The sequence below is a fragment of the Talpa occidentalis genome, unplaced genomic scaffold, assembly GCF_014898055.3.
Source record: "Talpa occidentalis isolate TD23 unplaced genomic scaffold, MPIMG_talOcc4v2.1 talOcc4.6, whole genome shotgun sequence".
NCBI classification, from domain to species: domain Eukaryota; kingdom Metazoa; phylum Chordata; class Mammalia; order Eulipotyphla; family Talpidae; genus Talpa; species Talpa occidentalis.
In genome coordinates, this window is record NW_023604972.1 from 100373130 (window position 1) to 100387251 (window position 14122).

At 35.2% G+C, this 14122-nt stretch overlaps 1 protein-coding gene across 14 annotated transcripts in view; it reads right to left on the minus strand.

Annotated features, from left to right (window-relative positions):
• The window catches only part of MEF2C (myocyte enhancer factor 2C), a 150202-nt gene that overhangs the window by 70900 nt on the left and 65180 nt on the right, over positions 1-14122 (minus strand). For all 14 annotated transcript variants that reach the window (XM_037529264.2, XM_054688170.1, XM_054688171.1 and 11 more), the window contains one exon: positions 6357-6560. In XM_037529264.2, coding sequence (XP_037385161.1) covers positions 6357-6560 — 204 coding nt within the window. The remainder of the gene's footprint in view (positions 1-6356; positions 6561-14122) is intronic.

The window sequence follows — 14122 nt, forward strand, 5'->3', positions numbered from 1 at the left end:
GCTGGCCTACACCCCAGTTCTTCTAGGCAAAAATAAAAATAAAATAATAGTATTTCTTGAAGTTGTTCAAAAAGAAAAAAAAGACTGCTTTTCTGAAGAAAATAACTAAATAATTATTAAATACTGGTTCATGTTGCTTCAAGTAAATTTAAAAGAGAAGCAAGAAAGGACCTATCATCTTTCCATTCACAAGCTTCAAATAGAAAAATGAAAAAGTGCACATTTCCCAGCTCAGGTCACAGAGCTCCTGGCTAGTTTGGGCAACCTGGAGGCACTTGCTGACCACAGGTTTATGGATAAAATGTACTTTTAGTATTCTAGTGAGTGTTCAATTCCCAACTGGTGCCTCTCAAAGCGAACACTTATGCTCTGAATACTAAAATCTCAAGGCTACACAATTCTTTACTTCTGCAATGGATTCCTTTAATCTTATACCGAATAATTAAAATCTTGTTAATTTATGACAAAATTCTCTATTTTTGACACTTGAAATTTCTACCTATGCTGTTATTATTTGTCTTGAATTAGATGCCTTTTGCAAATACACTCTTTATGCCTTTTAATATTAAATCAAGAAATAATCTTTTTCAAGGCAACTTAGGAAACAATTAGGAGCCAAATTTATATATTTAAATATAAATACTGAGAACACAATTAGTTTAAATACCTAACTTTTCACATTTCACTCTAGATCAGTGCTAACCCATAGAACTTTTTGTGATTATCAACACATTCTATATCTTGTCTGCCTCATTCAGTAGCCACGAGCCACTTGTGGCTATTTAACACTTGAAGTGTGGTTAAGTGTAACCCAGGAACTGAACTGGACACGTTATCTAATTTAATTCTTTTAAATGTGAATAGCCACATATGATTAAAGATTACTATATTAAACAACACAGATGTAGATTATCTTTTTTTGATAGTGCTTTGATAAAATCGATCAAATTTTAACAAACTGTTTCACTGGAGCTATAAAAATATTTTCACACTTGAGTAACATTATGCTATGACAATCTCTTGAATATATGCTGTTATAACTGTCTCCTCCTGTTTTCTCTACAAATATATTCAGAGTGCTTAAAATTCTCTAGACCTCATAGGAAGCCCTAGAGATTATGATGGTAAACAGAATAGCACAGTCCCTGACCTCTAGAAGTTTAAAATCTAATGTGGAAAAGGCAATTGAAAGCAGATTCCACAGTGTTTTGAAAGAGGAAATAGAACATATTATGACTATAATATAGGAAAAGCACCTAAAACAAGTTATGGGCAGTTCAAGGATGGCTTCCCAAAGGAATAAATTTGGAACAGACTTGAATGAATGATAAAGAAAAGCCAAGGAAAAACGTAGTAAGTAATGCTGAGGACGAAACAAATAGGGCTTGAGGGAGTTGAGAGACATAAACATGTTAGGAGGCTTAAGCATAGGATGGATGTGGTAAGGGAAGTTTGGGAGGGAGGAATAATAAAGGTGAGGTTGAAGAGGAAGGGAAACAGTGGGACAGATCATGCAGGTCTTCTAAGCAAACTTAAAGACCAAGAGCCCTTGGGGGGTCTTGGCCATGTTGCTGTCTTGAGGAATTCCATGTTTCCTAACAGATGGTAGGAATCAGCAAATCTTTGCTTAGTGAGTGTAGGAGAAAAATGAAAATTCAACAAATAAATAAGTGAATATACCTTTTAAGAAATACATCTGTGTATAATACATATCTATAGAGCATGCACAAAAATAACTTCATGTATCTTTAGAAGTATAAAGTTGGAATCTATTTAATTGGTTTAGATATAAAAGTTCAAGTTAAATAGACATGTTTTCACATCTTATATCTATTTCCAAATTTTATAATACAGAGTCTTAAAAGAAGCTGAATCCTATTACTTGCAGCATTTCCTTTCAACAAAAATGGCACTCATCAGTTTTCACCAAACTGTGTAAAGGTAGTTAGCTTGTTGATAAATCTCCAGTAGCACTGTGAAGCAATAAAGTTTATTATAAGCGATTATAATAATTCAGGCCTAAATTATTACCATGGAAGGAAACATTTTACTGGAACTGTTCTTAGATGTCTGTAAATTCAAACAGAATTCAGATGACAGTAAATAACCTCTTCCTTCCCTGCCTCCCCACACTTAGGCACTCTGCTCTTGCCTATTCTTATGTCTAAAAAAAGAGCCAGTAATTCTCTACTGGGACAGTTTTGAATCAAAGGTTTCTTCTGCAGGAAACACATCCATCATTTTGATTTCCTAGGGAGTTACAGAGGGATAATTGTTCTACTCCCCTTCACACTTAGTCACTCAACTACTTGCTTAGACTAAAGTAGCAGCTCATGGAACCACCGAGTCACCAATGGGTGAGAGGTTCCTGTTTGGCCAGGAGCTAAGTGACACTCCCATCTTATTTTTGGGTGGTTAGAAACCATGCTGAATATGGAGGGAACATGTCCGGGACTGTCCTTATTCCTGCCGTCACCTGGAGTGATCTGTAAGAACATAAACACGACCTGTCCAAATGAAAGTTTTGGTAAATTGTTTAGGCGAGGCCTTTATTTCAGCAGTTTGAACTATACCAAATGACTGTTCCTTTGCCCTTCAACTGGTTCCACGTTGATTTATATGTGCATTTTATACCCTTAGGATGACTGCCTGTCTTCTGTTTCAGAATCCCTTGTACAATGCTAAGCATAAGCTTGTACTTGCCAAATCATGGCTAGATGATGGATGGCCTTGAACCATGTCCTGTGGAACCTGCGATCTTCAGGTTCCACAGCTGAAGTGCTCAACACCACACACGTCAGGAAGACAACTGTGAGGGTCAGAAGGCAACTAAGAGAGCCAGGAGTGGAGTAAGAGAGTTGGCAGAGACAAAGGGGGCAGCTCCTTAGTACCATCACAATCCCTACTGAATCTCAACAGCCTCATCAGTATTTTGGGTAAATATCTAGTACACATGTCACAGAGAAAAATGAAAAATGGACTTTCTTCAAAAGAAGTGCTTTTAATACAATAAATACAATAACTGTTTTTGTTATTTTTTTTAAACGAATGGATTAAAAATTTAACACATTTACTAAATCTGGCATATTTATATATTGTATCTAAACAGATATTGAAGCTGCATTATAATATAATAATAAAAAAACCCCATCTCACTCTGTCTGTTAAGTCTTTATAAGTCTTTGTGCTATTGTAACAGTAGTGCTAATTATCAAGCAAAGACATGATAATTACGCAGAGCTTTTTTGCTAAAAGAAGGAATCTTTGCAACACCCACGCGCTGCATGATTTCCTATGACCCTGTAACACTACTCTGGTATGGCCCAGAAATTTGTATTTCAGTCTACATGCTGGGAATCATATTATTTCTCTTTCCCCGCCAATCTTTTTTTTTTCTTGTGAGTAAACTGTTTTCAGAGGGTTAAGGGAGAGAGGTAATGGTACAAATGGGAAATATAAAACTAATGACCCTTCATGAAACATATTATGCTCCTCATTAAACTTACTCAGTTAAATGTATTCCATTAAATTAAAATAAATAGGATTTAAAATTTTACTCAGGAGTAGTAAACTACCTTAACTCTCAACTTTGTGTTAGCTCCATTCTAAGAACAGGTTCCTCAAGTCCCTGATGTATCTTGGGTTGTTAGCCTCCAGCACAATTTATGCGTTAGTGCTGGGGAGGTATTCAAACTTAGTGCTTAAAGAACTTCTTGGAAACCTTGTAATAAGTGCAGCTTCCCGCCCAGGTTTCCTTTTACCACCAAGGATCTCAAGTACACGGATTTCAACAAACTGCACTTTGAAAAAGAGTCCAGGTAAGGGTGATGTAAATTTTATCAATCTTAAGAATTCCACTTTATTCCTTTTTCCATCATCTCTGTTATGACTAAAGTGTGGAGAAGACAAATGTGTGAAGAATGTATGATTCACGTAGTTGAACAGGACAGACTCACAAGGGGTTCTTATTATCTAAAGAATTATTTTCATCGATCAAATCTCTAGATTTGACCCAAGAGCTCAGGATAACTTTTTTAAGAGATTCAGAACTTTAATCTGTTGATGTTAAAGGTAATATAATAGAGCTGCTGCTTTACTTAGCCTCTTTAATTCATTCAGTCGCTTAATGATTTACTTACTCATTCATTCCTTTGTTTAGTTATTCAATATGTATTGCTAGAGTGCCCCCACTACTGTCACTGAAAGATAAACCAGATGACAATTCTGCTTCTCAAGAAGCTTGGAATAACAGAGAATAGGAAAATATGTTATGAAGGACTTTCAGATTGATTATCTTCATTTTTAAGAAGAGAAAATTTCAGCCAGAGAAGTAGCTAACTTGTCATAGTCAGGCTGTGCAAGACAAGGTTCAAGCGCAAGCCTTTCTGGCTTTAAACCCAGCGCTCTTCTCCTGGCCTGCGGAGTTGATGAGCTCAGATGCCCATCTGTCCGAGAATATGAAAGCTTCACAGCATGTGAAGTTTTAAATCACTTTTAAATATATTCCCAAGCAAAGCTCTCAGAAAGTGAAAATTTTCTAGATTTTAAATTCCTTTGAGAAAACAAATGTTAAAAGTCCACAAATTTTCAACTCGTTTAATGTGGTTCTACTGCATGTCACATTTCACATCATGTTAAAAATTGAACTGTTCAAGTCCAATGATAAATTCAAATTCTTTTGTTGCCCTGTAACGTTTGTTGTAGTGGTTTTGGCAATGACTGGAGTTTTGAATATAGAGATATTTTGTGTCTGAAATTCATGTTAAATGTGTGTGAGCACACACGTACACACATACACATACACACGTGAAAGCACCTACAAGATTTAACAACTGACTAGTTCTATTCATAGTCAAGACTGTTATGCATTTCTACATTTATATGTGCACATGAATAAAATTCTATCTGAAATACGCAGCGGGTAAGTTTTATAACTCACCTTAGATTTCGAGATCAAGGTCAAGCACACAATTAAAATTATCAGTCAGTGAAAAACTAAAATGATGAGTAGTAATGCAAATCTGAAAAAATTTTTAAACAACACCACATAAAATCTATTCATCATTCACTTTTGTTTCTCTGAAAGTATTTGTTTGGCTTTGTCAGGCAAAAAACAAAAAACAAACAAACAAAAAACCCAAACAAACATGTTTTATCAGCCCCATACTTTTGAAAAACTTCCAAATAAAAGCAAAGGAATGAGAACTAGTTTTAGATAATTCTAACAGGTAAAGGGAAGGTGGGGGTGAGAGAAAGATTAATTTGATCAGGATTAGCACCAGTTTTTTTTCACGATTTGGAACTAATTGCAAGAATGACTCCTACTCTGGCAAAATAATTCTGAATACATTTGAAACATTTATCAATTTTCTCTCAACTTTGGGAAAGCAGTCACAGTCTAAGAAACCATGAGTATAGGTGAGGAAAACAGACAGAAGGATCAGGACAGCCATCTTTATGCCCCTTATTTTACAGTTTGGTATTCATTGCTAGGAAGGTACTGTAAAGCAATAGCATTTAAAGAGGATATACGCAGGAAGTGTTTAAAAAGCTTCATCTAAAATTATGTGGCAATGCTACTTATGGTACAAATCTAAAACATTTTTGAGCTTTAACACGATACTTTCTTATTTTTGGCACAATAAAACAATGTTTGAAATCTGACTGATGAAACACTAAGCTAACATTTAGAAATTCATTTTCACCAGATTTCAGATTCTGTGTGTATTAACAGTTTTCACTGCTATATTAAATGGTATAATTTGGTGGAAAAACATTTCTAGGAGAATAATTGCCTTTAACTCTTCCAGCAAAAATGCACTAGGAAGATACGAAGTTAAAATTGGGATGTAAGGTTGGAGTGAGCTCATTTAAAGGAAATTTTTTTTTTTCTCTTTGACTATGCTTGGAAACTAGTCTATACTCAGACCAACAGAACTTGTCTAAAATGTGGGTGTGACAGCCATCTGGTCACAGTTCCCAACTCTGGGGTCCTGATATGGAGGTGAACCAGGATGACTCATGAAGGATACGGTCAATAATTCGACACGGGTTCTCGATTTCTAGCAAGGACCACATGCAAGTCCTTCCTATTATTATTATCACTCTAATTTGCATTTTTGAAAGGCAAAGAAAGGGTGGAGTAATAGTTTAGGTGATATCCCTAGGTGTACCTGAGGGAATGTGAACAGAAGGAAAGAGGTGTGTGTGTGTGTGTGTGTGTGTGTGTATTGGGGGGCACTGGAGGGGGAACAAGAGAGCTCCAAACAGCTCAAGCTCAACTGAAAGGGGTAAGGGGTGGCGGAGGTGGTAGGACAGGGAGGGGGGGTTGTCACCAACCACTCATGCGCTCTCACCTCCACGATGTCTGAGTTTGTCCGGCTCTCGTGCGGCTCGTTGTACTCAGTGTACTTGAGCAGCACCTTGTCCATGTCAGTGCTGGCGTATTGGAACAGCTTGTTGGTGCTGTTGAAGATGATCAGCGCGATCTCACAGTCACACAGCACGCTCAGCTCGTATGCCTTCTTCATCAACCCAAATTTCCTCTTTGTAAATGTCACCTGGAAAATAGAAAGCAGATTTTTTTAAAGAAAACAAAATTGTGCATTTTTAACAGTACCTTTTTATTTCCTTTGTAAAGGATATCTTTGTCAGAACCCTTAGGCACGAACACTTTTGGAAAGAAAGCAAATAAATCCAAAAGTAATTTCTGCTTAGAATTTGAAAATGTGTGATTTCTAGCTTGTTGCTGAATGTGAAGTTGTAAATGCCAGATTTAATGCAGGGTACTTTAATGAAGGTGACCGGAGGCCTGTTCATATTTCTTTGAGCAACTGAAGATTTAAAAAAAAAATAATAATTTCGGCATGGTTGACATCTCCCCCAATTATAAGTTTGGAGCTTATATTTGACTACTTTAAAACTGGACACGAGATTATGAACATGACATTTTCGATTTGTGTTAAAAAATTCTTCAAATTGTTTTGTTTCATGCCATTTAATTGAAAACACTGGAGGGATATGACTGTGTTTTCAGACTGTGTTGTATTCTGTTTTCTAGAAATCCAGCAGGAAATTGAGAAGTACTTAAGCTATCACACTGGTTAGCATTTTGGTTTCATTCTTCTGTATATCTTTCTTCTCCCAGGCCAGAAACCGTTATCTTCGACTTTTTCTTCTTTTAATCTAATCTATTACCAAGGCCCCTAATTCCTTCCCTGAAAATGTTTCTCAGGTTCACACTTTCTTGTCTATTTCTCAGGCAGCTCCATCATTCATGTTCTTATCAGTCTCCTGTCCTAGATGATCTCCCTGTCTGGAATCATTCCCTCTTCAATTCATCCCAATCTTTAAAACTTCACTCTTCGTAATGCCTCTTCCTGATGAGCTGTCTACAACAGCTCCGTTCTGGTATTGAGTATTTCCTACTGGCCAATCCTACCTAATAGAAATATTGACTTCACTATTCCAATTTCAATCCTCCCTTGATTCAACTTGCATCTGTCCACCAAAAAACATGAGCATACTTAATTGTAAGTATTTATATGGCCCAGTGTTTCTCAGGAGGTCTTCTGTAGAGTTTCATTTCCATAAAATACTCCTTAAAAGTCAAATGGCCCAATGCATTTGGGAAACGAGGCACACTGGCATCAAAGGCAGAGAAACCTCTTAATCTTTAACTTGTTTCCCAAACCTATCATTGACATAAGGTTTCTTTGGCTATATACTTATTTTAAGGAGCACTTATTCTCTGGAACTTGGATTTTGAAGCATATACTCTTGAGAAATGATAACTAACTTAATTTAGCTATTATATTTTCAATAGGGTCTATTTATTTTTTCCCACCTTCAAATCTAGCTCATCTTGCTAAGGCCAGCTGAATTTTCCTACTACCTATTTGTGTGTAATTTCTAAATGTAGATTCCCACTCCTTATCTTTATATTTGTCTCCAGACAGCCAAGGGTACCTCTAGTCCTTGTCTATCTGAACATCCTAGGAATCTCAACCCCCCCCAGAGCTCAAACTCATTATTCTCACTTTTAAATCTGCTCCCAGTCCTGAATTCCCCATGTCATGGTAAATTCAGTCACCTGACCTAGAGAGCTAAGAGTGAACTTTGAACCCTCCTACTCCACATACTTAAAAAAGATGTGTCGACAGGAGCTGTAGACTAGCAGATACAAAACCTGGCCTCCCTCCTCATTCCTCCACACTTCTGTTAACAGTTAATGTTTTACCTAATACCCTTTATTTTTCCTTAATAGCACTTCTCACATTTTTATGATTTGTGTATTTTTGCATGTGATTATTTGTTTAATGTCTGTCTCTTCTATTACAATGTATGTTCCAGAAGTTTATATGTCAATTTGACTTTCCTCACTGCCATATCCCCAGAGCCTAGGACAGGAGACACATACTGGCATACCATAAAGATCTGCAGTATAAAAACTAAATAGGGAAAATTACAATATGAACCTTTTAGAAATAGTGAATTGGCATATGCTATATAAAATGTGATCACTTTTCCCACAAAATTATCTTACTGACTCATAAATAACATTTTTAAAGGAATGTATCCTTTACTTAATAATAATGAGATTGTTTTATCACATTTGCATTGAAGGCAGCATGGCAGAAAGAGAAGAAAGTGGGGTTTGGATTCAGAGGTCCCTGTATTTGAATGCTGAACTAACAAATTTACTAGCAATGAGAAATTCATTTAATTATTTTGAGTGATTTTTCTCCAAGTTTGTTTTTCATCTATAAAAATGGAGATAATTTCTACACTTAGGGTTGCTACAAGGTTGCTGCATAAAATACGTATATACAGTTATCAAGTACAGTGCTTAAATTTCAATAAACATTAGTTCTAATCCCTTTTTTACTTGACTTACAAGAAAAGAAGAATTTCTATATATATATCTGTCTTGTTGGCTTGAAGAATATACTGATTAAAGCATTCGGGAATCTTAGTACTCCTGATTGAAGGATAAAATTGAAGAATGGGGGCCTCCCCTGGTCGCGCAGGCAGTTGAGCGTCGTGCTGTGAAGCTGTCCGCAGCCTCTGCAGGGCTGGTTCGATCCCGGCCTGCTGGCAACAGTCCCACATGGTGCCACAGACCTCTCCTGTCACACCCACTGCTCCCCTCAGCAGTGTATTTCATCAGTGTGCCTGTTATGCTCCCGCTCTGTCTCTGGTGAATCCTCTCATCTCCCCAGCCTCTGGCCTGTATCCTGGTTCTTGTATAAATAAATAAATAAATCTTAAAAAAAAAAGCTAAAAAAATAACAAAAAAATTGAAGAATGGAATCCTCACTAATCAGTCTTTGGAATTATATCATTTAGGTATTTTATTGGCTCATATGAGCTAGTCAATATTTACTCAGCTATACTGCTATGTTTCAACTCCGACAACTGTTCTTTGTTATAATTGCCAATGTCTCACCTGTTTTACGTTTATTGATTGTCTTACTAAAGGACTTGTAATAAAGATGCTTTTTATTTTAATCTGTGATTATTATACTGCTTTAGAAATTTTGTTATTCTGTTTTATTTCTGTTTCAAGTGAGTTATAATTGGTATTAAGGAAGAGCTAAGTAAAGGCTATCCTTTTGGAATGGACAAAGAAGTATAGTCACTAATTACACAGATGTATACAAAATGTCTTTTAATATTTCAAAGCAATTTAGTTATGCAAATGTACCTGCACATTGGTATTTTATTTAGTGAAACTGACTACAGAGTAGGTTCAATACAGAAGGCACTGACCCAAAATACTTTCATATATCTAAAACCACTTTTAATCAGACTTTCATGACCACAAACTGTAGGTGGAATGTCTCAATACAGTATGGTTTCTGTTGTACTCAAACCTCAGAATTTAGCACGTTATAACACTCACCATCAAAGTATATTTCAGCACAAAAATATCATTAAAGCCACTATTTGTATTTACTTTTAGGTACTCAACTTTTGTGTAACCAAATAGGCTGCTGGATAATGCATACTTATTTAATAATACTTGTCATGAAAGTCAGAGTATATATTCTTTTTATTAAAACCGCAAACTGAAATGACGACTATATTCAAGCATTTAAGAGAATATCTTCAAAATCTACTCTTAATTGCTCTAAATTTAATTCTGTATTATGTTCATATTCTTCATAGCATACTCAAAATGTATTTTATAATGCTTTTTCTCATTGTTCATAGTTAGATAAAATTGTTTTTAAGCATTAAGCTTTCTAAAGAGACCTGGGATATTACACTTCGTTTAAAATATGCCACTCAGTGACAACGATTGCAATTCAGAGCTTTTATACTTAAATATAATAATGTATTGTAATGATTACATTTTTTGTAACTTGACAATAGTTTGTAATGGGGACAAGTCCATATTTCTGATACAATAACATATTTTGAGCTTTAGGTGAGATGGAAAACTGTTTTTACAGTCTGAGGAAAAGAGATGCATTTTTCCAGTGTTTACATCAGTCAAGGTACACTGAAAACAGATTAGAGCCAGTATTATTAAAGTGAGCACTATAATTCAACATTTACTTTTCAGAATTAAAAATACTTAATATGTTATAAATGCATGGAAGGCAAAATTACTCTGTAAATACTGTTTATGTTTTTTTCTTTATCTCTTCAAACAGTCCAGCATGTAATGATGATGTTATATTAAGATGTGTCAGTATTTTTATAGTAACCTTGAATTTTAAATTCTGACATAAGGGCAGGCATGACTTATCTTATGATGACAATTACTCTAGAACTCAATAGGTATTAATCAGAAATCGAAACTTCAAATTGAGAAAAGGTACATTCATTCAATTCAGTTCCACACATTTCGGTTATATAGATATTAGGAAAATCTATTCACAGAAACATAAAAATAATTCAATCAATTTTTATTGAGCATTTTTTATATGCCAGTTATTATGCTCAGCAGTATTTACTAAGCATTCTCCGTGTCAAATGGTTGTGTGAGGTGCTGAGGCTTCTATCACATATACATCTCCCTCATTCATGGAGAGAGAAAATAGTCACTTAATTTTTTAATGCTCAGAGGAATTTTCTTTATTTGAAAAAGAAACATAGCTTGGCCAATATAATTATATATCCAGTCATGTGTAAAGGTCTGAAACTGTACTTTTATTTAGCATTGGGTGAGTATATTTTTTTGTTTTCGGACTTTTTCTCTAGACTGAGTAAGAAAAATAAGAGATGTTAACCCAGTCAAGATGAATATGAAATGAAGTCTACCATATTGGTTAGTTCTTATCTGTGTTCAGTGAAAGCTGACTGTGGCATTATGCCCTCCCCCTTTCCATCTGGCCTCTGGCAGCCTCCCATCATTCTGCAAAGCTTAATTTAAATGCCAACTTCTATGAAGCTTTCATTGTCACTTTCAGAAGAAACTCAATCCTCCCTCATTGTCATCCCCAGAACTTTTTACAAACCTTTGTCACAAGACTTACATATAGAGCTGGTTGTCTGAATTTGCTTCTCTTGTTGGCTTTTGCGTTCCCCCAAAATGATACACCAGACTTTGATCAGTGGATACTCAATGTAACACTTGCTGACCAAGTGGATTAAGGAATGGAAATATTCTATTTTAAAGTCTGAATGTCTCAGTCTCAGTGTAATTTTTTGCTAGATGTAGGTATTTTTTCTTAGCTGCTTGTTTTTACTACTTAACCTAAAAAATTAGAGATGTAGGACTCATATAGGTGTGTATATACATGAATATGCACATATGAATATGTGTGTATAGAATCCATATTAATTCAAATATAAATGTTTTAAGCAAAATTTTAACATGTTAGTGACAGGAATCTTAAGAAACGGTAATTGAACCATCTTGGAATCTCTAAGGAAAGAGCTAGAGAATGCAGGAGAGAAGTGTCTATGTACATATGCTCCAGGCTTCAAGAAAAAAATATTTCAAAGGCTCAGGGAAAAGTGGTTTTCCTTTCTTGCTGGGTAACTCATCATGAAGAACGGAAAAGTCTGAATATTAAAGTTTTATTTCACAATTACAGAATAGAAATAGAGAGATGATCTCAAGAGTTTGAGATGTCTGCATTCACTGAACAAAAATTTACTGAACTTTCTAATGAGTTCAGAGTTTTTAAAGAACATGTATTTGGCAAAGTATTAGATGAAATCCTCATTCCAATATCACAGATTTGAGACCAGCTAGTAGAGATTTAGATGACTTAAATATGAATGAGTTATCAGCGTTAAGTTTAAAGGCAAGTCTCTAGTATACAGCCTCCATTTTCTGTAGCTTTCCTGTCCTAGACAAAAGTTTTTCTTTGAGCTTGATGAAGCTGGAGAGATATGCTTACTTACTATGTCTGCATATAACATAAATCTGGGTGATATCCTGATATATAGTAGAGTTTCTATATCCACAAGTCCCTCTACAGACTAGGTCACAAACAACAAGATGAAACAGACATAATTTCAAAGTCTGTCTTTATATTTTCAAAGACAATGACATAAGCTCAGGCTGAAGGAAAATTAATGCAGTAATTAATTTTAGGGAGAGGATCTAAAGTCATAGTGTTCCATAGTGGGTATTAATTTTGTTAGTCATAGTTAACTAGTCTTTCCTACTGTGTTCATTTCTGAGAACACACTGACAAAACTGAGCATCTATCGGTTTACAAATAAATTGAAATAGGGTCTGAGAACAATTTTTCCTAAGAAATCAGTGAGAGAATTTGAAATGTTTAACCCCAAGAAAATGGTTAAAAATGAAATGCCAAATACTTTCTGAGATGTGAACATCTGTGAGCACGGGAAGAGGCAGATGAGTGATTCTAAAGAGCAGGACTAGAAAGCACTGTTGAAAAATCATGAAGAGGTCCAAGATCGAAGAAAACCTAATAAATAAGAACTGTTCAAAAACAGACTTAGTCTCATGAAATAGGAAGCTATTCGTTCCTGAACATGTGAAGGAGAGCAGCATATCAAAGAACTACAGACGATATAACCTAAATTAAGCAGAAAGTATAGTAGAGACATTATTTATTCTATAATTTTGATGTTCAGACTCTATGCCCTGGTAGCATAGACTTGGATCAAGGAGAGGATTGGAGGCAATGGTAATACTATTCAAAACAAGACTATTTCTGACACTTCACTCTATAGACCATCTCATATTTTTACTCAATAGCATCAATACATTGTGTCATTAGCACTTCTAATTTCCACACTCTAAGAACTAAAATGTGGGCACCTTCTTTTTTAGTTAGAAGAGGCACAAAAGATCATAATGAACTTGAGTAGACAATGTTAAACTAGGCAGTATTGAAAATGGGCAGGGAAATAATTGTGCAGATTGGTAAAATAGGAAATTCACATTGTTAAAATGTTAAGGAAGAAGTATACATACATCATTACTGGGGCAGTATGGTACAGGAATAAAACACGGGAATAGAAAAATCAAGTTTGAGTTTGCTAATTATGAGCTCTGTGCCCTCAGTAAATTGTTTAACTTACCTGAATTCCAGTTTCCTCACCTGTAAAATGGAGGTAATAACAGATAGCTTACAGAGTTGTTAGGAGAATTTCACTAAGGGACTGGGTTGACTGTGAAACACTATATGAAGTAAGTAGCATCTTTTCTCTGCTGCATCAGGCCAGTAATTTCTTGCTATCTACTGAAAAAGACTGTTTTCTTAGGACCCACCTACTTGTGTTATCATTTTTACAGCTAGGTTAGAGTTTCTCTCTCAACTAGACCTTAAGCTTTTCTTGAAAACTGGGAACATCTCGTGTCTGTTCTTACAACCAGAAGTCCCAGGACAATACTTATCTAAATACTTGCTAAAGGAATGAATGGATATGTGGATGGAAGAATTATGCATTTTTTGGAGTCCAAAATGAATGGCTAAAAATATATATATATATTTTTTTTTTGCATTGCCTGACTATGTCCATAAGAAGTTTGCCACAGAGAAAGGAAAATTCTCTCGGTTTTTTTTTTGTCATTTTAATTTACATTAAAACTACATTTGCTTTTACATTGAATGGAAAATTTGTACTGTGTCAAATTTTATGTGTGTTGTGGGTTACTGGAGCATATAATATTTCTTATAATTCT